The sequence below is a fragment of the Canis lupus genome, chromosome 3 (genome assembly GCF_011100685.1).
Source record: "Canis lupus familiaris isolate Mischka breed German Shepherd chromosome 3, alternate assembly UU_Cfam_GSD_1.0, whole genome shotgun sequence".
NCBI lineage: Eukaryota > Metazoa > Chordata > Mammalia > Carnivora > Canidae > Canis > Canis lupus.
Window position 1 is genome coordinate 92,330,873 of NC_049224.1, and position 21,783 is coordinate 92,352,655.

The 21,783-nt window shown below is 63.1% G+C and overlaps 2 protein-coding genes and 1 long non-coding RNA gene across 5 annotated transcripts; 2 read left to right on the forward strand and 1 right to left on the reverse strand.

Moving 5' to 3' along the window:
• Positions 1-99: 99 nt before the first annotated feature.
• Positions 100-3,822, forward strand: LOC119871277. The gene is made up of 2 exons (XR_005357417.1): positions 100-326; positions 1,535-3,822. It is a non-coding gene; the product is annotated as an uncharacterized LOC119871277 (long non-coding RNA).
• A 4,765-nt stretch (positions 3,823-8,587) lies between these two features.
• Positions 8,588-15,624, forward strand: SLC49A3 (solute carrier family 49 member 3). Its single transcript, XM_038533713.1, has 10 exons — positions 8,588-8,734; positions 11,671-11,829; positions 12,014-12,227; positions 12,366-12,442; positions 13,352-13,489; positions 13,613-13,729; positions 13,967-14,119; positions 14,386-14,543; positions 14,749-14,858; positions 15,037-15,624. The coding sequence occupies exons 1-10, from the start codon at positions 8,588-8,590 to the stop codon at positions 15,192-15,194; spliced, it is 1,431 nt and encodes a 476-aa protein (XP_038389641.1). The 3' UTR covers positions 15,195-15,624.
• Positions 15,625-15,958: 334 nt separating this feature from the next.
• Positions 15,959-21,599, reverse strand: MYL5 (myosin light chain 5). 3 transcript variants are annotated; one of them, XM_038533670.1, is made up of 8 exons: positions 21,291-21,427; positions 18,812-18,950; positions 18,296-18,403; positions 18,049-18,124; positions 17,362-17,466; positions 16,951-17,029; positions 16,379-16,427; positions 15,959-16,120 (listed from the first exon to the last, which is right to left on the reverse strand). In XM_038533670.1, the coding sequence occupies exons 2-8, from the start codon at positions 18,812-18,814 to the stop codon at positions 16,019-16,021; spliced, it is 522 nt and encodes a 173-aa protein (XP_038389598.1). In that variant the 5' UTR covers positions 18,815-18,950; positions 21,291-21,427; the 3' UTR covers positions 15,959-16,018. The 3 variants fall into 3 exon arrangements, with proteins under 3 accessions (XP_038389598.1, XP_038389599.1, XP_038389600.1); XM_038533671.1 differs by having other exon boundaries at positions 18,812-18,918; positions 21,291-21,425; XM_038533672.1 differs by lacking the exon at positions 18,812-18,950 and having other exon boundaries at positions 21,291-21,599.
• Positions 21,600-21,783: the final 184 nt, after the last annotated feature.

Sequence of the window (21,783 nt, forward strand, 5' to 3'; positions counted from 1 at the left end):
CGGGCGGGGCCGGGGCGTGGTCACGGGGCGCAGGCGCGTTGGCGCAGGACCCGGCCGACGGATCTGGAGCCGAGGGGGCCGGGGGCGGGGCCCGGCCGGGGGCGGGGCCTGCGAGCGCCGCGCCGGCGCTGGCCCCCGCCCGGGACCGGGCATTCCCGTGGCGGCGTCGGCCTCGTTGTTGTGACCCGGTCCTTCCTGGGACCCGGCACCGAGCGCTCCCCGTGCACCGGGCGGGAGCGAGGGCGCCGCACGCAGAGGACAGCGCGCAGCAGGGCTGACCCCGCAACCCTGGGTGTCCGCGCTTGCACGAGCTCGGCTCTGCAGCTGTAAGTAGTGACCGCGACGTGCACCCGTTCGTGGGCCCACACCTTGACGGGAGGTGTCATGTGGGAGCCACATAAGCTGGGTGGGGAGGCAGTGGATGTCTGGAGTGTTGGCCACGATAGGGCGGATGGGCACGCGAGGGCACAGGGGCCAGCCATGGAGACACAGAGGGAAGGAGCCCTGCAAGTGCGGACACGTAGGGTTCACAGGCAATTGGTCCTGCCAGCACCAAGCTGCAAAGGGGGGGATTGAAGGATGCTTGCCAGAGGCCAGCATGGAAGCCAGAGGGTGTGGGGCACAGAGAGGGAGGAGGTGAGATCAGAGGGACGCGTCCCTGGCCGTTCTGAGCAGGGCGGGAATGGCACGGTGCTGGCCTTCTACAGCCTCCTCTGGCTGCCCTGTGTTTGTCTGTGAGGACCCGTGCAGTGCAGGGGAGAGCCTGGTGCTGCACCGGGCAGTGCCCCGGAGGGGAGGAGTGTGGCCTGCCGGGGGAGCAGCCTGAGGATGGGCAAGCATGGCTGGGGAACAACTGGAAGGGTGGGCAGCCTCTGACACTCTGGGGGTGGTGAGGGATTACCCGACAGTGGGGTCAGGGTGCAGCTGTAATGTCCGCTAGACTTCCAGGGGCGCTGCTATGAGGCTGTGGGCCTCCGGAGCGTAGGATGAGTTTGCAGTGTTTGCAGGTGGATGAGCCAGTCCAAGGAGTGAGTGAGGGACGGGAGGCTGAGCCCCCTGCCCACGTGGAGAAATCAGTGAGTCCAGGAGGATCCAGCAAGAAAGACCCGGATTGAGCAGACTGGGGAGGGGGATCCCTAGGGATGAGTGATGTGTGGTCAGCTGCTGAGAGGGTGTGGGGAGCGGAACCCTCTGGGACCTTGGGCAGTGCATTATGGATGCATTGCAGGGGGACACACTGGATTATGGTGGGCTCAAGGGAGGAGCGTAGATACAGGTGTTTTGCTTTAGATGGGTTTCTGAGACTAGAGAGCTGTTTTCTGTTTGGGCCAGAGCCTCAGTGGTACTGATGGGGTACAGGAACAGACGACCTCCCCGGAGGGAGGGAAGGCCGCCTGAGCCCAAGCCGTCATCCGGGACTGTGGACCAAATCTGGGGAGGAGGGCTGTGGCCGCCCTTCACACTGAGGGAGGAAGGCCCTGATGCAGGAAGTGGGGCCTGGGCAGCATCTCATCCAGCTGCTTTTGTTTTCCAGTGAAATGGCAGCTAAGGAGTGGAGGCCTGGCTGTCAGAGGTGAGGACAACAGGCCAGGAACAGCCCTGGACAGAGGGCAGCAACCCCACTAAGTCATGTGATGGCTCTCTGACACCATAGCCGTCCGTCTGCAGATGGAGGAGAGCCAGGAGCATGCATGAGGCAGGGCCGAGGGTCTCTGGCCAAGGGGGCAGACAGGACAATTGACCTGCCTGCTCTCTCCGGGACCTCGTCAGCAACAACACCCCGACCTTGACCTTGAACCCTGGGCTCCCGAATGCAACTCTGGCCATGTCTCTGCTGGGATATCTTTAGGGAGCGCAGGCTCTGATACCGATACCTCAACTCCTGGTCTTCCTGGAAGCTGACTACTCATCCTCGCCCGCGCCACAGAAGGAGGGCTCCATCCTGCCTGCTCAGCCAGGACGCTGGGGTCCTTTCTTCCAAGCCGCCTGCCGTCAGCACACCCCTCCGAATCTGGCTGTAGCATGCCACCCCCACTCTGGACCGAGCGCCATTGACTGCCCCAGAATTCGTGCAAGGCCTCCGGACTGGTCTCCGCGTCTTCCCTTGACACTTCCTCCCCTAACGTCTGTCCTCAGCACAGAGTGGTAACTTGTACAACACACTAGTCGAGCCATGTCTCTCCTCTGCTCAAAAGCCTCCAGGAGCTTCACTCAGAGCAAAAGCCCAAGGGCAGGGTGATTCCAGGGCGTCAGAGAAAGCTGGGACGATGGAACTGTGTGGGTGGCAGTGGTAGTTCTTGGGTGTATACGTGGGGCAAAACTCACTGAAGTGTGCCGGCTACATATGTGCAGTTACATCTCAATAGAGCAGGAAAGAAAGAAGAAACCAGAAGCCATGGCACAAGCAGTGAGAGGAGACTGCACCCCACCCAGCCCACCGCTCCCTCCTCCCCAGAGAGGGCGCTGTCCTCACTCCTGGGCCACCCGCCCCCCGGGGCACTGGCCTGTCCTTTGCACCCACCTGCTGCTCCTCCTCACCTCCCACGGGCCATCCTCGGTGTGGGATCACTCCATTCACTCACAAACTCAGGGCGAGGCTGCCCGTCTTCACAGAACAGAGCAGGACTTGCTCTCTCCTCATGCTGTGTTTCTGTGCTTGTCTTCGCAACAGGACTCCTCGGAAGAGCCATCTACACTCAGCCTCTCCAACTTCTCTTTCAAGCCCTCAGGCCTCTGCCCTGCCCCTACTCCAACAAAACGCCCTGGTCCAGGCACCCAAGACCCCATGGGGCTCTGTCCAGGGGGCCTTTGTCATCTCCATGACCCCCGGTGCTGCTGTCCCCTGAAATACTTTCCCCATGGCCCGCTCTCCATCTGCGCTGCCCCACAACTGGCACCTTCCAGCCCCTCTGCTGTCCTCCTTCTGTCCTCTCCCTGAGGCTCTTCTCCTGGCCGGTGGTCGCTCCACCCATGGTTTTGAGCCTGGTCCAGATGCTGGCTGCCCTCCAGTGAGCAGCAGACATCATTCCCACCTCAGAGGTTCAGGGCCTCTGAGGTGACCTGCTTCCTTCCATCGTCCTCATCTCAGCCAAGAGCCGCTCCATCTTTTCTGTTACTGGGGCACAAACATTTGGACTCGTTCCTCATTCCTCTGTCTCCTCACATCCAGTTCCTGGGGAATTCCTGTGGGCTATATCAAGCACGCCACAACCCAACCATGGCTCTCAGACTCTGCAGCTGCTGCCTGGGCCGACCCCCACCTGTCCTGCCTGGGTTGGTTCCTCAGCCCGCCCCCGTCTATGCTGAATGGAGCTGCCCTCCGCAGGACCTACATCAGCCTCTGCCAGCAGCCTAGTGGCTGCTCTGAGTCTCCAAGGTCCTGCTCTGGGACCAAGCCCTGCCTTGCCTCTGGCCTGGCCCTGGTGCTCTCCCCCACTCACTTCCAACTGCATGGCTCTCCTGGCCCATGCGAGGCCCTCACACCACAAGGCCTACGCTCTTAGACCTGCGTGGCCTGTCCTGCTGGCTCTTCCCTCCCTCAGGTGTACAGGCAGATATCCACCTGGGTGGCTCATCGGCTGAGTGCCTGCCTTTGGCCCAGGGCATGACCCCGGGATCCCGGGTTCGAGTCCCACATTGGGCCCCCTGCATGGAGCCTGCTTCTCCCTCTGCCTCTGTGTCTACATTCTCTCTCTCTCTCTCTCTCTCTCTCTCTCTCTGCCTCTCATGAATAAATACATAAAATCTAAAAAAATAAAAAAGATATCCACTGAGGTCTCTCCTGACCAGTCTGGCAATAAAACCCCATCGTTTGAGAACTTACCTTATTGGCGAGACTCTCCTATATTGCTACTAGAGATTGACAATATCCAGTGCAACCATGTGGACGTTTATTCTTTGGCCCAACTAACGCCAAATAGGAATTTATCCCAAAGGTGAATTGGGAAAACTGGCAAAATGCTGGGAAAAATGGGGGGGGGGGGAACAAGAATAAACAAGGCTACTAATTGAAGCATAGTTTGTAATAGAAAAAAACTGGAGCCAGCCTGGAAGGCATCGTGTGTGAATAACTGATAAACTATTACGTGTGCCCACTGTGGGTCCTGGCAGCTGACTTGAGTGGCGGGTACCTGAGCAAGCTGCCACAGGGCCACCACCAGGGATGAGAGCCAGGGCATATTGTTAGGATAAGCGGGGTACAGGGGCACGGCACCTGGGGGGCTCAGTCGGTGAAGTGTCTGCCTTTGGCTCACGTCACGATCTCAGGGTCCTGGGATCGAGTCCTGCGTCGGGCTCCCTGGTCATCAGGGAGACTGCTTCTCCCTCTGCCTCTGCCCCTGCCCCTGCGCCCGTGCTGGTGGATAAGGATCAAGTCACTCCATCCTTTTCGAGGCAGCCTGAGAATACAGATTCTGATTTGCTCTCTCAGTTTCCTGCTGCGGCACAGCGTTGGTGTGCTTGGGCTTCAGCAGCCATGACCTCAGGGAAAGCAGCACAGAGTGGACCTGAATAAAGGCGTGGGTGCTGGGAAGGGAGGCCATGCCTCTGGAACCAGGCTCAGAGGCTCCTGTCCAGGATGCACATCGCCGGGTGGGGTGGGACAGTGGCCTACCCCGCGGAGAGCCTGCCTGCTGGCCAGGCCGGGGGCAAGGCGGAAAGGTCACCCACCCCGCACGTGTCGATGTTCTCCCACAGCTCTGTGCTGGCCCCGGCCTGTTCCAGGGATTCGGCCCTGGGCAGACCTGCTCCTGCCCCTCAAATAGCTGACATTCTCTCGAGAGGAGCAGATAAAAGCCAAGTCAAAACCCGACAAAGAGGATGGGCTGTGACCACCACCTCCCTCTATAAGGTGAGATTTCTTCCCCAACATCCTCGGAGAAGAAAGTGTTGCCTTTGCTCCATTCTTGGCAGAGGGACTGCTCTCAACTTGGGAAGACACAGTGGCCTGAAAAAAAGCCTTGACTACCGCTAGTTGGGATGCTGATAGGAGTCTGCATTTGGTTGAGGAAAAAGGAGGTACGGGGCGCCTGGGGGGCTCAGCCGGTGAAGCATCTGCCTTGGGCTCAGATGATCCAGTCCTGGGATGGAGCCCGAGGCAGGCTCCCTGCTCCACGGGGCGTCTGCTGCCCACCTCCCCCACCCCTTGTGCTCACCACTCGCTTGCTCTGTCAAGTGAATGAATAAAATCTTTTTTTAAAGGAGATAAAACACTGAAGCAAAGATTTAGTCAAAATTGTGTGTCAAATGTTATTTGAAATAAGCCTTTGAAGATCACTTCAAAAGGAAGCGACGAGTGGAGATGACTAATGGGTATCCTCAAGCGGGCGCTCCTGAAGGTGTGAGGACAGAGCCGGGTGCAGCACGGCACTTCCTTCCGAGGATGGTGTTTCAGCTCCATTCAAAACTTGAACAGCTTAGATGCTTACGTTGCAGATACTTGCCCAAATTTAAATAAAGTGTGAGAGTGGAAAAAGTTGTTTCCAAATGAGTATGATTTCCATGTTATTTTTAAAAAGATTTTATTTATTTATTCATGAGAGACACAGAGAGAGAGAGAGAGAGAGGCAGAGGGAGAAGCAGGCTCCATGCGGGGAGCCCGATGTGGGACTCCATCCCAGGACCCCGGGTCACCTGACCCGAAGGCAGACACTCAACCGCTGAGCCACCCAGGTACCCCCCATGTTATGTGAGTTTTTTAAATTAAACTTATTTTAGATAATTATAAATTCAAATGCAGTTGTAAGGCCTAATACCGAGATCTCTTGTACTCTGTGCTCGGCTTCCCCAGAGAGAACATCTTCACAACTGTAGGATGTCACAGCCCTGATGCCAACACCCATGAACCCCGATCTCGGGCCTCTCCAGGTGCGCTCGCGGCCCGCACACGACTGTGTCACACGTAGGTTCCGGTACCCAGGCCTCAGGGCAGACGGTTTCTCCATCCCCAGGAGGACCCCTCCCTCCCGCTCCCGCTCCCGCATCCCTGAGACCACTTCTACAATCCTATCTTCTCAAAAATGTAAACACATGGAATTTGCGAATATTAATAAGGAAAAACCTCATCAAAGTGGAATAGGAGGGTCCACAGGTGAAGCTCTTAACTGCAGACCCAACAGGAAGGGAGGGGCTCGGTGTGGGTGGGTCAGTGCCACCTTCACCGCAGCCCCGCAGCCGGAGGAAAGTTTCCTCCTCCCCCAGCAACAGCCCAGCCAATGAGAGACGGTCACGGCCCCGCCAATGAGAAGCCACTTCACTTTCCGCTCCCAGTTTACCCCAATGGACACTCTGCTTACAGCAGCGACCCAGCTCCTGTGTCCTCTATAAGCAGAGTCCCTTCGCCGTGGGTCTCCACGCCAGTCTGTGGTGTTGCAGTAGGCTTGTTGTCCTGGACTGCCATTCTCTGCTATTCCCAAATAAACCCGTTTTTGCTGGTAAAATAACTGGTAGTCTTAATTTTAAGGTAATAGCTCATATAGTGGACAACCTTCTGCAGTTGGATACCTCCCCCTACCCCCCAATGAGCATAATTACCCTGAGATTCACCCAGCCTGCTTGGCTATGAACAGTCCCTTCCCACTGAGCCCCATCCCACGGTGTGGATGCACTGCAGTTAGTGCAACTGCTGGTCATATGATAATTACATGTTAGTTTTATAAGAAGCTGTCAACCTGGTTTTACATTCTTAACAGCAATGAATGAGTTACGCATAACCTCAGCAGCATTCAAGGTTCATTGGTTTTTCTTTTAGCCATTCTGAAAGGTGTGTAGTGGTATCTCATTTTGGTTTTAATTTGCATTTTCCTAATGGCTAGTGATGTTAGCCGTCCAACATCTTTTGCCATTTGGGTATCCTCTTCAGTGGGATGTTTCTTCATGTCTTTTGCTAATTAGACTTTTGTTTTGTTTTGTTTTTTTACTGCTGGGTTTTGAGGGCTCTTTTTATTCTAGATACCAGCCCTTTGTTGGATATGTGGCTTGCAAATATTTTTTCCCAGTCTATGTCTACAAAACCCTTTAGATAGGAGCTGTCTTAAGTGTATAGATCAGTCTGGGGAGAACTGACATTTTAAAATGTCGAGTCTTCCAATCCATGAATATGGTACACCTCTTGGTTTTAAACAGACCTTCACTGATTTCTTTCATTTGTGTTGCATAATTTTTACACACAAGTCCTGTGTACAGTTTGCTAAGTTTATACCTGTTGACCTTAAAAAATGACTTTATTCAGAAATAGCAAATAACCACAATGCAAGACAAGCCAGCTGCAGCCAAAACCATAGGGTAATCCAACAGAGGAGAGAAATGTTATTCTAAAGAGAAAAAGGAGGAAATTGGGAGGGGCTGTTTTGAATGAAAGTCCATTGGAGAAAGGCAAGAGTCTACGGTGATGGCAGTTTCTCCCTGGGTGAGTTTCAGGGGTGCTTAATTTCTTGTAGGAGATGCAATGCACCTCTTTTCCTCTTGGGGCCTGTAACTGATGATTCTTACCTATTGATGATTCTTCTGTTAGGGTCTGTAATGGCAGTTTTTGACGTTGAATGGTACAGCATGAGAGCTCCCCCTTTTGGACTCCTGACTCCATTTTTGTTGAGGTTTCCTCTGATCGCTTTTTATAGGCCCAAATATGTAACTTTCTGAAGTAATTGTAAATGGTAGTGTATCTTTATTTTTAGCTTCCACATGTTCGTTGTCGTGTAGAAATGTGACTGTGGCCTTGCTGAGCTGCCTGCCCCACAGAAGAGCCCCAGGGATGGGGGAAGGGTCAGAGGTGGAGAGGGATACGAGTGCCAGGGTTGTATCATGTCCACGTATGTCAGCCCCTAGACATCACAGGTGACCTTAGGGAGATGTCTGAGGTTCCCTTCTGGGTGGGGAGGAAGCTGTAGGGGAGGCTGCCCTGACACCCCCTCCTCTCTGTCTTCAGCTCTAGGTCCTCTCCCCACTCTACCCTTGCTGTTTCCTCAGTTGGCAACTGTGGACCATCGCCCTGCGGGGGAGGCCGACTGCCCCAGGTCTGCGGGGACACTGCCCTTGCGCTGGGCAGGTCAGGCAGGCCTTGGACTCCGCCTTCCTCCTCAGCCCCTGCCTGCTGCCCCTCGTCTCTGCTTCCCCACAGGACCCAACCCAATGACTAGTCTGGATGTCACCTCCCAGACTGACCCCAGCTTCCTCTTCCACGCTGGCTTGCTGCCCTCCCTGTGACTTGTTTGGACAGCAGGACTTGCGGAGGGGACCTCTCCCCAGCCCCTTTCGGGAAATGCGGACCTTCTGCGGGGTCGAGTGACTTCGCGGGGGGCCTCTCCTCTACCCACCTGCGTGGGCGGGTGCGCACCTGGAGGCCCACGCGGAGGTCGGGGGCTGCCTGGCGCCTGGGAGGAGACTCTGTCCCTGTTTCGGCGGCAGACACGCCCGTCCAGCCCGACGGAGGAAGGTCCCGGGGCGTAACCGCGCCTTTCCTCCCGGCCCCGGGCCCCCTGCCCGCCGCCCCCGGGCCCCACCCCGCGCGCCCCGCCCCGCGCCCCGGCGCCACCTCCCAGGGCGGCCCGGCCCGAGCGCGATCCTCGGCCCGACAGCGGCGCGGCGGGCGATGGACGGCGGGGCTGGGGGAGGGCGGGGGGCCGGGCGGGGGCCCGATGCGCCCCCGGCCCTGGGCGCGCTGCTGGGCTACCGCGTCTACGCGCGCCGCTGGCTCTTCCTGCTGGTGCTGAGCCTGCTCAACTGCTCCAACGCCGCGGTACGGGGAGGTGGGGGCGCGGGCGGGGGGCGGTGCGGGGAGGTGCGGGGAGGTGGGGGGCGGGGGCGGTGCGGGGAGGTGGGGGCCCAGCCGGGTGCGCGGGGTCGCGCTGCAGCCCCGGGGGCTTGGGCGCAAGCCCCCCCCCCCCCCCCACGGTGGGGTGGATCGGGACACGGGCCCCTGGCTGCAGGGTGGAGGCGGCCTCTGTCCTCGCAGTGGTGCCTGAGCCTGGTCCCTGCCACCTGCAGTGGTTTGGAAAGAATTCCTCTCCTGCCCAGGGCGAGGCGGGAGTCACTGTCTAGCTGACAAGGGGTCTCCCAGTAGCTCCCCTCGCTCTGGAAGACCCAACACCTGGCAACCGGTCGGGCCCTGCCTGGCCCTGCCGACTCCATCCCCCTCCCCCCTGCTTAGGGTGCCGGCGCCTTCCTTCGATTCCTGACCCCTATGGGGACTCTCTCAGGGGGCCTTGTCTGCAGGCCCAGGTCTCCATAACTGCCCAGCTGGGATCTCCGGCGACTGGTTACCTGTTGTAGAATGTCCCCAGGGCTGGCAGGGACTCCCCCCGAGACCGCTTGGTCAGCCAGTGAGAACAGGATCTACCAATCTCTGGGGCTTGGGGCTCCAGCTTCTCCCCAGCTCCTGCTGGAGGCTGGCGTCCCTCCTTCCCCAGCCCACCACGTACAGTGGGTTTGGTGGGGTGAACATTTTGCGGACCCCACCCCATGCTCCTAGGATAGGTGTCCTCGTGCACTTGGATGGAGGGAGAGCTTGGAGCCACGCTCATCATGTCATGCTGGCCACCTGCTCACGGGGTCAGGCCGCGGTGCTGGCCCACCCCGGGCTGCACGGGGCAGCCTCCATCTCGTTCGCCGGAGCCGCCTGCTCTGCCCGCTACTTGCCTGAACGAACCTGCCCGTGACTCCTTGGTTCCCACGGAACCCCAGGACCGCCCAGGCAGCACTAGGCCCCCACGTAATCAGGTCATGGAAAGCTACCTTGGCAGAAGGTAGCTGGGGAGGCCGTGAGTGGCCGGGAGACGATCGGGACGTGCAGAGCCCCGAGTGCGGGTGGCGGGCAGGCGTGGACAAGACCTCTTTTTTTCTGTGGGACTCAAGCACTGTGCTTGTACCAGGTCCCCATCTAGGAAGCCAGAAAGGGTTTTTGGTGCAGGGTCTCCTTCGGCCCCTGACGCTGCTTTGATGAGTCTGAGGTCGGTGGGTCTCTTGGTGGCCTGAGGAGTTCCTTGCACACCGAGGCAGTGTCTGGCTGCACTCCCCTTTGGTCCGCGGGTTGTCATGGAGCAAACAGGACTCTCGCCAGGAATTGTGATCCCTGCTCTGGTCACCCCTGGGAGCACTGACCATCAGGCTTACCCCAGCCACGTCCACTCGTGTCCTTCGTCTGCAGCTGGGTACCCACAGGTCCCAGGTTCCTAGAGGGCAGTGTCGGAGGCAGGTGGAGCAGTGTCTGGAGTGAGGTCCGGGTGGCCCCACAGTGGCCCAAGGAGGCAGCCCAGGGGTGTGGGCAGGGGCGAGCATGGGGGGAGCCATCAGCACCCTCAGAGGGATGTGAGCGGCACTGGCAGGGCTGAGAGCAGATTGAGGGGAGTTGTTCCCATGTTGCCTGGCGCAGTTTGGCCCTGTCTCTGCTCTGCTGGCCACAGGCTTGGGGAAGAACAAGGAATGGCCTTGGCTCGGCGGGGCGGGTTTGGGGAACAGATACCATGCTTTTTCGCTGCTGGATCAGTGTCTTTCTGCACCCGGAGGGTCTGTCCTCTGCTTTGCCCTGTAAAAGAAAAAAAAAAAAGGGAACAAAAGGCAGATGTTGCCCAAGTTCTCTGTCATGTGATGCTCTGCAGTCGGCATCTGCGTGGGTCAGCAAGCCTGGACCTCACCCACTCGGCCGTGGAGGATGTGGCCTGGGGCCAGCCCTTGCATTCCCGGGTCTCACAGGGTGGTAGTGATCGTGAGCTTTGGATTGTGATGCCCTCATCTTTGGTCCATCCCTGGCTTGCTTCCCTTCTTTCTCCAGCAATAAGCCTTGGAGAGCCCCTCCTCTCACCCGTCCTCTAGGGAGGAGACGCTGTCTTACCTCCTCAGGAAGTCTTCCCCGCTGACCTAATGGAACTTACTGTTTGCTAAAGATCTGTGAGGTTCAGAGTCCTAGCTCTTGACAGGACCCAAGGCTGGGAAACGTCGCCTGTCATGCTGTCAGAGAGGGTCTTCCCTCCCAAACACTTGGGTCTCCTGAAGGACGGGTGGGCTGGCCTTGGGCAGGGCCAGCCCACAGTCCAGGTGTTTTCACCTGGGGCTCAATAGCTGAGTTTGTAGACAAGCTGGGGATACCATTTGGGCCCCTTTCTGTCCCCCTCCCGGCCATGGAAACATCCCTCCCACTGCCCCTTCAGTGGCTCCAGGCCCACCCTGCTTCCTACCCTTATCTACCTGGTTGTTCCCCATAGACAGCGAGCGTCCCCCCAGATGGGCTCCTCTGCCCAGCCCATCTGCACATCTATGCCATGGGGTGCCAGGGCCACCAGCTCTCCTCATCGAGACCCCCTCTTCTTTCGGCCCGGGCCCCAGTGCTGTCCAGCACCCGGTCTACGCCCCTCCCTGACAACTCACCACACAGAGCTCCCCTTCCCCCTGCAGACACCCGCCTCTGGGCCCTCCCCGTAGAGGGTCCTGCAGGCTCTGGCCAGGTCTCCAGCTCCTACCCCTCGGACCACGCTGGCAGGATGGTGGTGCTTCAGTCCCAGGCATGCTGTCTGACCTCCTAGCTGGTGCATGCCCCCGGAGGTGACTAGTGGAGACTCTGGCTCCTGTGGGACTGCCGGACACTCTCTCCCTCGGGCTGGCTGCCCAAGCCTAGGACAGCAGGTGGCTGTGATGTCTGTAGCACCTTCCCCCGGGGCTGACACCGGTGTGTATCCACAGCTGTGGCTCAGCTTCGCCCCCGTGGCCGACATAATCGCCCACCACTTCGTCCTCTCCACCGAGCAGATCAACTGGCTTTCGCTTATCTACCTCGTGGTGTCCATCCCGTCCGGCGTGGTGGCCATCTGGGTTCTGGACTCTGTTGGGCTTCGCTGGGCAGTGAGTCAGACGCCAAGGAGGCTGGTTCTTAGATGGGGCAGGGTCCTTGAGTAAGGGCTCAAGAGCCACTGCTTCCTCCCCCGGGGGATCCCCAGGCAGAGCCGTTGGGGGGGCAGGACAGAGGTCAGGGTGCTGGGGAGGGAGTCCGGGCTGACCAGGCAGTGCTCTGACCCCATCCCTGCAGACCATCACGTGCGCATGGCTGAACTTTGCTGGGAGTACATTCAGAGCCCTGCCCTCTCTGGCCATCAAGATCGAGGACCCGTTTGCCTTCCTTATGGGTGGGCAGAGCCTCTGTGCCCTGGTGCAGACCATGGTCATCTTCTCTCCAGCCAAGCTGGCTGCCTTGTGGTTCCCGGAGCACCAGCGCGTCACAGCCAACATGATCGGCACCATGTGTGAGTGGCAGGGCTGAGGCCGATGGGTCCTGGCACTTGCGTGCTCCCTGCTCTCCGAGGGCAGGGGCTCGGCCTGTGAGCCGGGGACCAGGCCTGGCCCAGGGCGGGGCAGACACGTGTCTCCATCTGCCCATCCAGCAAACTCCTTGGGCATCCTGATGGCCAACCTGCTGTCACCTACCCTGGTGAAGAAGGAGAAGGACATCCCCTGGATGGTGAGGGAGCTCAGACGTGTGTGCATTCACGTGGTGTGTATGTATGCATGCTGGGCTTGCATGTAATACATGTGGGTGTGTATGTGCTTACGTGTGGACGTACAAGTGTGTCCACAGCTGTCTGTGAGTGCGCACCTGTCCCTCCCTGCTGGTGACCCCACCGGCACGTGCACTTGGTGCACACAGGGTTTTCGCACCGCCTTCGTGCCAGGTAGGGACCAGGATGTCGGTTTCCTTGCTGGGGGGAGGCCCTCAGTTAGGTGAGGGGCTGGCTGGAACAGGAGGAGGCGTTGAAGGGAGGGCTAGGGACGGAGACAAGGGACCGGCGGAGGCCGTGAGGTGGATATGAGGTTGAGGGGTAGGGGCTGGGTCCCAGGCCAGCGTGTCTGCTGAGCAAGGTGGGGAGGATCACCCCAGGTGGCAGGTGCTTGGCGTTGGTAGGATGGAAAACCCGGGCATGTCTGAGGGGAGACTGGTCTGACCTGGTCCAGAACGTTGGGGAGCCAAAGATGCGCTCGCAGGGTCCAGTCGGGACCTCGGTTGGGTCAGGGAGTGGGGCAGGCCCTGGCAGGTTCCGAGGGTCAGGGGGCTTCAGCTGTGCAGCTGGGCGAGCGCTGAGGTCGTTCATGAAGGCGGGCAGGAAGGCTCAGGGGGCAGTTTGGCGAATCCGGGGCCTGGGAGAGGCTCGGGCGACGGCTGTCCCCGTGGGCGCCACCCTTGGGTGATCTTTCGGAAGGCAGGGTTCCCGAGAGCAGAGCGGGTCCTGGGGCTCAGCTTTGTCTGGGAGGGCTGGCGGTGGGGTGGCTGGCAAGGGGCGGTGTGCCCAGAGCGGTGGGGATGTGGTCCCCGTGTGCACGCGCACGTGTTTGCACACTTGCACACAGCCCCTCACGCGTGCCCTCTCCTTAGCTGGGCATCTATATCATCCCCGCTGGCCTCGCCTGCCTCCTGGCCACTGCCTGCCTCTGGGACAGCGTGCCCCCCAGCCCGCCCTCTGCGGGGGCTGCCCGCTGCACCTCGGAGAGGTTCCTGGAGGGGCTGAAGCTGGTCAGTGCGATGGGATCCACACCGGGTGGCCGGGTGGCCGGGTGCGGGCACAGGCTGAGGAGGGAAGGGGCGGGACAAGCCCGGGTGCCCCGGCTCCTGTGCTGAGCGGGGCTTCTCCCCCAGCTCCTGCACAACAGGGCCTACGTCACCCTGGCCGTGTGCTTCGGGGGCGGCATCGGCATCTTCTCCGGCTTTTTGGCCCTCCTGGAGCAGGTCCTCTGCGTGAAGGGCTACTCGAAGGTGAGTGCCGCTCCCCGGGCCCCTGTCCCGTGAGCCCGCGGCCGTGACCTCCACCAAGCCTGGGTCTCCAGCCCTGGACCCCTGGACCCCTGGACGGGGAGCCTCCCGTTGCGGGCGGTACTGACGGGCCGTCCCTCACCCTGCCACGGGCTCTCGGGGACGGCGGGCAGGCTGCTCCCCTGGGGCCCCGGCATCCCTGCAGCGGGTGATGGGGTGCCCCGGCCTCCTCTCCTCCAGGAGTTTGCAGGCCTTTGCGGGGCCCTCTTCATCGTTTTTGGGGTCCTGGGGGCGCTGGTTCTCAGCCTGTATGTGGACCAGACCAAACAGTTCACCGAGGCTGTCAAGATTGGCTACTGTCTGACCTCCGTGGTCTGCGTGGCCTTTGCCCTGGTGAGTCCCCCTGAACCAAGACCACCCTACGGGGGCGGGAGGGGCTACTCTGGGGCAGGGCAGCTGGAAGCTGGTCAGCAGGAAGCCAGGCCTTGCCAGCCTTCGGCACTGCCCGCGGGGCGGCCCCCTGGCCCTGGTGCTGCCGTCTTGGCTGCTCTGCACGGCCAAGACGATGCTGGGGGGCCTGGCTGGGTCTGTGTGCCCAGGGCTGCGTCCCGCTGACCGCTGCCCTGCCCCGCCCCTCTGTACGGCCCCCTGCCCCCCAGGTGTCTCAGCTGCAGGGACAGACCCTCGCGCTGGTCACCATCTGCTCACTGCTCGGGCTCTTTGGCCTCTCGGTGGTGCCCATTGCCATGGAGCTGGCAGTCGAGTGCTCCTTTCCCGTGAGTGAGGGTGCCGCTGCAGGCCTGGTGGTTGTGCTGGGGTGAGTGTTCCTCCACTGCTTCCCTGGGGACCCTGAGACCGCCCCTGCCCCAAGGCCACGGAGCGGGCCACCCGCCTGCTCTGGCGAAGGCCACCGCGTTCTGAGCTGTGTGCAGCCCTGGGCAGGCCGCTGTGCCCCGAATGACCCGTGGCGGTGAGCGGCGAGCGGTGCCCGGGGCAGGGCTGAAGAGCCTGTGGCTGTCCAGGCAGGCTGCGGGTGCGCTCGTCGTGGTCCTGCTGACGGCCCTGAGCGTGCGGCGAGCGGAGCCGTCCACCTCCACCTGCCAGGATGGCCAGGGCCCCCTGGACTGGAAGGGTGAGTGCCTCTGCTGCCCAGAGCCCCCGGGCCCAAGTGAGGAGGTCCGTGCCTGGTCCCTCACTGGCCACGGTGGGGGTCGGCTGGGGCCCTGCCAGCTGCGTGGCTCCGCTGGGGCCTGCGTGGGGAGCTCCGGCCGCGGGGCGAGCCTCAGCCGAGCGGGACCGTGTCTCCCCAGTGTCCATGCTGCTGATGGCCGGCCTCTGCGCCCTCTTCAGCTGCTGCTTGACGCTCTTCTTCCACACCCGCTACCGGCGCCTGGAGGCTGAGGCCCGCATGAGCCGCTCCATCCAGGATGACGCTGACCGCGCGCCCCAGCCGGCGGCCACCCCCTGAGGCTCCCCGAGGCTCGCCACCCCACGCCACCCCTCGGCCTCCAGTGCGGACCGTAGGAAGCTCGGGGCAGCTCGGTCCTAGAGCCGTGGCCCTGTCCCCCGCCTGTTTGTGGAGCCCTGAGGCCCTGGAGCCCCCAGGACTCGCAGAGAGGTCACGGGGTCCCTATGGAGTCTGGAAGCCAAAGGAGCAGTTGGTCTGTCGAGAAGTGGTCCTGGGCGTGAAGGGGAGGCCAGGAGGGGCAGGCTTTGGCCACCGCGTGCCAGCATCCAGCAGCCCGGGCACCCGCGGAGCACAGCGGGGTGGCCTACGGGAGGCCCCGAGGCCGGGGGGACATGCAGCCGCTGGCCAGACGGGTACCCCAGCGGCCAGGCCAGGCCCGGCCCAGGGTGGCTGGCACAGGAGCAGTGACGGGGGGGGGGGGGGGGGGGGGCGGCTGTCTTGAGAGGCCAGGGCTGTGGGGGAACTGGATGGATCCTGGGCCGTGGGGTCCCCAGCATCACTGAGGCGAGTGGACAGTTGTGAGAAATGCCTTCCTTGGGGGATCCCAGCCCCCAGCTTCTCTCAACCTGCGCTGCTGAGCAGGGGGCGTCAGGCTGGGCTGGGAGGGGCGGCAGGGGGCGCAGGGGCGGCAGGGGGCGGTCCCCCGCAGGTCCTTGCTGATCCTCCCGCCCCCAGCGGACCCTTCCCCTCCAGACTCTCCCAGTCCTGAGCAAACGCTCGCACCCCCAGGAGGACACCCTCCCCCGCAGACACTGGCAGGCAGATTTGTGGGTTCATGTTTATTGAACGGGCTGCAGCCTGGGGGGCGATGGGGGAGACGCCCCTCACTCCTCCTTCTCCTCCCCGTGGGTGAGCACGTAGCTCAGCGCCTTGTAGTCCAGGTTGCCCGCAGCATCGATGGTGGCAAACTGGAACATCTGGTCCACCTGCGGGCCGGTGGGGGTGGGGGTCAGGCCCAGGGAGGAGGGGAAGGGGCGAGGTGGCCAGCGAATTACAGGCACTGAACTCCAGCCGGCTCCCGTGTGGTTCTTGCTTGTGGGGGGGGTGAGCCGGGGGGCAGCGCCCTGCCCACCCCATGCCGCAGCCTCTGGGGGCCCGGGTACGTCCCCTGGCCAAGCCCCCCGCCCCCCAAGACCACGGAGGACCATGGGGAAGGAAGTGGGGTGAGGCAGCGTGGGCCAGACCTCTTCTGCAGTCATCTTGTCTGCCTGCGACATCAGCAGCCTCTTGATGCTGAGGACAAGGAGGGAGGAGCTGTATCAGGCCGACCCGCGAGAGAGGGACCCGCGAGAGGGACGCCCCCCGCGGTGGGAGGCCCGGGTGGGGGGTCAGCTTGCCTGGCGGGGGGGCCCCCCCCACGGTACAGGCGCCTCTCTCAGCCTGGCCGGAGGGCGAGTCCTGGGCTCCGGGACTCACTGGGGCGTCTTTCCTGACTCACGCTCGGGGTCACCTCCCTGGGGGGCCCCGTGGGGGGGGGCGGGGGAGACTGAGGCACGTGCCTGCTACACTGGGCACGCCCACTCCCGCCTCCCCCCCAGCTGCTGAGCCTCCAGGCGGCTTACAAACCCAGCGAGGGTCGAGGGTCGAGGGTCGGCCCGGATACCCCGCCCTGTGGGCAGGACCGGTTTTGCCCTCCGTGACCCTGAGGGACAGGGATCTGGGGCGGACAGCCCGGGCCTGGACCTGGGTGGGCGGGGGCAGGGGCGGGGGCAGGGGCGGGGGCGGGGGCAGCCCTTGGTGCCGGGGCCACACTCACTAGTCCTTGTTGATGCTGCCTTTGCCGTCGGGATCCAGCATCTTGAAGGCGTTTAGGATGGTCTCCTCGCCATCCGTACCTGCTCACAAAAGGGGGTTTTCAGGGCTCCAATCCCGTCCCAGGCCCCAGGGTTGGCCTGAAGGAGGACCTGCAGCTCCCAGCCGGCGGGTCCCTAGGATCCTGCCCAGGCCCGAGGCTGACGTGAGGCCCAGGAGTGAAGGACGGAGGCTACAGGACGCCCGGCAAGCTCACCCGCCCCACAGACGTGGGAACCAGAGTGTCAGGTTCTAGGGCTTTTCGAAACACTTGAAAATCTGAATTTTCATGTGAAATGGCGTCAGGAGCCAACAAAATGCACGGTGCCTCGGCCGCCTGGCCCGAGGGCTGCCCCTACCCCCCCGCTGCTCCCACCTGTCAGCTTCGCCCCGAACATGTTCAGGAACATGGTGAAGTTGATGGGCCCCGAGGCCTCCTTGAGCATGGCGTCCAGCTCCTCATCCTTGACATTGGTTTTGCCTGTCACCAACACGAGATGGGGTCACAGCCACCCTGGCCGCCATGTTGTTGATGTGACCCCAGAACAACGCTGGGGACGCGAGCCAACGGGGGGACCTGTCAGCAGAGCCCCAGACCCTGGGCCCTGGGAGGAGGAGGAAGAGGCGAGGCGCGGGGCTTACCTGGGGGTGAGGGGGCCCAGAGGAAGGAGACGCACCTGTTCTCCCCCGGGGTGGCCTCGGCCTGAGAACGTGCCCCCACGCGGGGGTGAGGGACAAGAGGGCCAGCCTTCGGCTCTTCAGCGGAGTGTGAGCCGGCCTCCCCGGCCTCCCAGGTCTGCTCTGGGCTTCCTTACGGTGCTCGGGGGGAGGAGGACACCCCCCTGCTCGGGGCTCCTCTAAGGTGTCGGCCCCTCCCGGGAGCTTCATCCCAATGACCCCATCCGGGGCGCCCATGCTCGGGCTGTGCCACCGGAGAGGGACTTCTCCCCGGGGGGCCCAGCCCACCTCCTCCAGCCCACGGGCTATGGGATGCCGGGTCAGGCTGTAGGGCCAGAGCGCGTTCCCGCGAGGTCGTGGCAGAGTTGCGCCCCCGGGCACCTACCCAGGGAGGCGTAGGTGTCCTTCAGGTCCTCCTTGTCAATGAAGCCATCTCGGTTCTGATCCATTAGCGTGAACGCCTGAAACCGAGGCCAGGCTCACTGGGTTCCCAGGCGGGCCACCCCGTTAGCGCAGGCTTGTCCTCTCGCTGCTTCCACAGCGAGGCTCAGCCGGGGTCTTTCCATCACCTGCGTTACGACTCACAGGGGACCCCTTGGGCGGGAGTTACTGGGACAAAAGCGGAGCCTCACCTCCTTGAACTCCTGGATCTGGGTCTGCTCAAAGTTGGAAAAGACGTTGGAGGATGCCCTCTGGGCCCGGAGGCCCCCCCCTTCCTTCTTCTTCGTTTTCCTGCTGGCCTAATGTGAGGACACCAAGGCTGAAGGGCCTCCAGGCGGGTGTTCGGGAAGACGCGGGGGGTGCGTGTGGTTGGCACTCGGGCCCCTGGGCGAGGCCAGCTGCAGGTCTGGGTATGAAGTGGCCCGACCGGGCCCGAAAGCCCTGCGCCCGGGGCCTGCCGTCCAGCCAGGAGCCAGCTGGGCCTGAGTGTGCAGGCGGCCGGCCAGCGGGTGGGCCTGTTCTGGGGACCCGTCCAGTGCGAGGCCAGGAGCCTCCACCGTCCAGCCCCAGACTGTCACCGGGGCCCAGATCTTCCCCACCGCGCGCTCTTACACAGGCAAACACTTGTGTCGGCGGCACCGTGACCGCACAGCCACGCGCACACTCACGCTCACACTCCTGCCCGCTGCCCGGCGGGCCCCACTCACCATGCCCAGGCCTGCCTGCTGCGATGCTCTGCGCCCCCTGGGCTCGGGCCACCTGTCTTAAGCTCCTGCCCAGTCCCCCAGGACAGCTCGGACTCCGGCTCCGCTCCCTACAAGGACAGGCCTAGGGCCACCCTGGGGACTGGAGGGACTGCACAGTGAGCTTTGGCACTGGCGGGTGACTCAGATGCCCCCCTCCCGCCCTGGCGCCGGCTTCCCAGGCACCTCCCCGCCGCCCCTCACCCAGAAGCCTTTGTTCTGGCTGCGGAAGCAGAGGAAGGCGCCTCTCCTAGATTTGCCCAAAGTCCCTGTGAGGGGCTGGTGACCAAGCATCCCCCCCCGGCATGTCGTGTACGCCCTCGCCTCCCCGCTTCAGTGGCAGGAGAGGCCCAGAGCCCCGTCCCCCTGGCAGAGCAGGGACGTTTCTGGGGTGGAGTGCCTCGGGATGGGCCGAGCCCTGCGCCAGCCTCCAGCCAGGTTTCCCCACTACATCGCGGCTCAGCAGGCAGAGTCTGGGGAGGGGACCTGGCCCAGGTGCCTGTGGGGTGATGTCAGGCTTAGAGATCACCCCAGGTCTTGGGGGGCGTGACCTGCTGGGGGGACCTGGGGACTCCCAGAGGGAAAACACGTGAGTAATGTGGGGGACCTGGGCTGGGCTGCACTCCCAGTCGAGTGGGTCTGACTGTGATGCTCGGAGAGAGCCTAGCGGGGCTGCAGGAGCGGGCCCCCCCGCGGAGAAGGGAAGGTGCTCAGGAGGCCCCTGATGTGGGGAGGCCTGTGGACACCGGCGGAGCCCCTAGGGAGGTCTCCCGGGCTGGCCGCACTAAAGATAGCCGAGGAGCCGCCCGGGGGGGCAGATCAGGATTCAGCAGGACAGCTGCCCCGACAGGTGCACAGGCGTCAGCAGGCGGCTCCAGTGTCCTGAGCCAGGTGGGAACCCCCGAGGCCCTCAGGGGGGGCCTGGGGCCAAAGTGAGTCTCCCCCAGCCTCAGGGGGTCCCCCTCGGGCAGCCATGTGCGTGTGGGCGTGTGTGCCTGGTGTCCTCACCAGCCCCCCCCCCCACAGCCCACCCCACCCCCCTGGAAGCTACTGATGGGTGGTCCCCTCCAGCACCCTGGCTTCACATTCAACCCCAGAGACACTTATTTTTAATTCTGGAAGCAGGAGTTGCTGAGGAGCCTTGTTTATTTTAACATCCAGAGAAGGGAAAACATGTTTGCCACCCGAGCTCATCAGCTCGGCTGCCCGAGGGCAAGACCCCGGCGGGGTGGGGGCGCACTCAGCATCCCCACAAGGCGCGCTGCTGGAAGAGGCTTAGTTCGGCCTTGTGGGGTCAAGGTGCGTGGACAGCTTCCTCGGGGGGCGGTGAGGCTGTTGGGCAGGCGTCGCCCCACCCCGGCCTGGCAGAGGCATCGGGCAGGGTCCCCAGAGAGCCCGGGCAGGGCCCTGCAGGACCGAGCTGGCTCCCGCCCCCGGGAACCCGCCGTGATCCTGCAGTCCCGGGGCAGAGGTGGAGAGGACCGCGGGGCCGCGGGCAGGCTGAGCCCAGGAGCCGGAGGTGGCCGCGCCGCCCTGCGAGCACCCGGAGCGTCTGCCTCCGTGTGCCGGGCTCTTCGGACTCGGCTGAGTTCTCTCTGGAAACAGGAGGGCTTGGGAAAGTTGGGAAAAGTGGGCTCCCGTCTGGCGTATTGGGGGCCCCAGAGAGGCTCAAGCTCCGGTTCCCAGGGCTTCGGCCTGGATCAGTGCAGGGCCGGGCCGAGGGCTCCTCCTGCCGGCGCCCCCCACCTGGTTGCCTGGGGAGCCATGTGTCCCCACAGCCAGCACGCCCTGGCCCTGGGAGCTGCTCGGCCACTGCTGCCTGCCGTGTAGGGAACCCCCTCTGCACCCCTGCGGCTCACCTGGTCGTGACGTCACCCCCTGCACCCCTGCGGCTCACCTGGCCGTGACGTCACTCCCTCTGCACCCCTGCGGCTCACCTGGTCGTAACATCACCCCCTGCACCCCTGCGGCTCACCTGGCCGTGACATCACCCCCTCTGCACCCCTGCAGCTCACCTGGTCGTGACGTCACCCCCTCTGCACCCCTGCGGCTCACCTGGTCGTGACGTCACCCCCTGCACCCCTGCGGCTCACCTGGCCGTGACGTCACCCCCTCTGCACCCCTGCGGCTCACCTGGTCGTGACGTCACTCCCTCTGCACCCCTGCGGCTCACCTGGTCGTAACATCAGCCCCTGCACCCCTGCGGCTCACCTGGCCGTGACGTCACCCCCTGCACCCCTGCGGCTCACCTGGCCCTGACGTCACTCCCTCTGCACCCCTGCGGCTCACCTGGTCGTAACATCACCCCCTGCACCCCTGCGGCTCACCTGGCCGTGACGTCACCCCCTGCACCCCTGCGGCTCACCTGGCCCTGACGTCACTCCCTCTGCACCCCTGCGGCTCACCTGGTCGTAACATCACCCCCTGCACCCCTGCGGCTCACCTGGCATGACGTCACAGGGTGAGCGCAGAGGCTCAGAGGGTGGAGCGACTCAAAGGAGAGGCCCCCCGCGTCCCGCCGGAGGAGCAGAAGGGGGAGACTGCGGGGCTGCTGGGGCCCTCGGCCGGCCAGGCTGCTCCTCCCGGGAAGGCCCCGCCCCGTGCAGGGGAGCCGCTCCCCAAGGGGCGCCCTCCGCTCACCCCTGGGTTCCCAGCCCAGCCTCGAAGCCCGTTCCCGTTGCGGCCCCTGCGGGCGACCTGGGGCGGGGCGTGGTGGCGGCTCCCTCCCCGGCGCGGGGGCCCCGGGCCGCAGAGCCCGCAGCCAGGGCGCAGGGGCCTGTGTGTTTGCTGAGCCTCACGCGCTCGGCAAACCCTCGGGCCCGGCGGGCGGCCTCCTCCGGCGCTGAGCCCGGCGGACGGCGGGAGCCCCGCGCACCCCGCAAGGCCGCCCCGCCCCCACCCCGCGGTCGCGCGTGCGTACTGGTCGCCAGCGGCGC

Coding starts and splice junctions, on each gene's coding strand:
- SLC49A3 (XM_038533713.1), top strand. CDS start 8,588: ATGGACGGCGGGGCTGGGGGAGGGCGGGGGGCCGGGCGGGGGCCCGAT. Junction 12,228..12,365: donor CAACATGATCGGCACCATGT/GTGAGTGGCAGG, acceptor CTGCCCATCCAG/CAAACTCCTTGGGCATCCTG. Junction 14,544..14,748: donor GGCCTGGTGGTTGTGCTGGG/GTGAGTGTTCCT, acceptor GTGGCTGTCCAG/GCAGGCTGCGGGTGCGCTCG.
- MYL5 (XM_038533670.1), bottom strand. Junction 17,030..17,361: donor GTTCGGGGCGAAGCTGACAG/GTGGGAGCAGCG, acceptor TTTTGTGAGCAG/GTACGGATGGCGAGGAGACC. Junction 16,428..16,950: donor GGCAGCATCAACAAGGACTA/GTGAGTGTGGCC, acceptor CCTTGTCCTCAG/CATCAAGAGGCTGCTGATGT.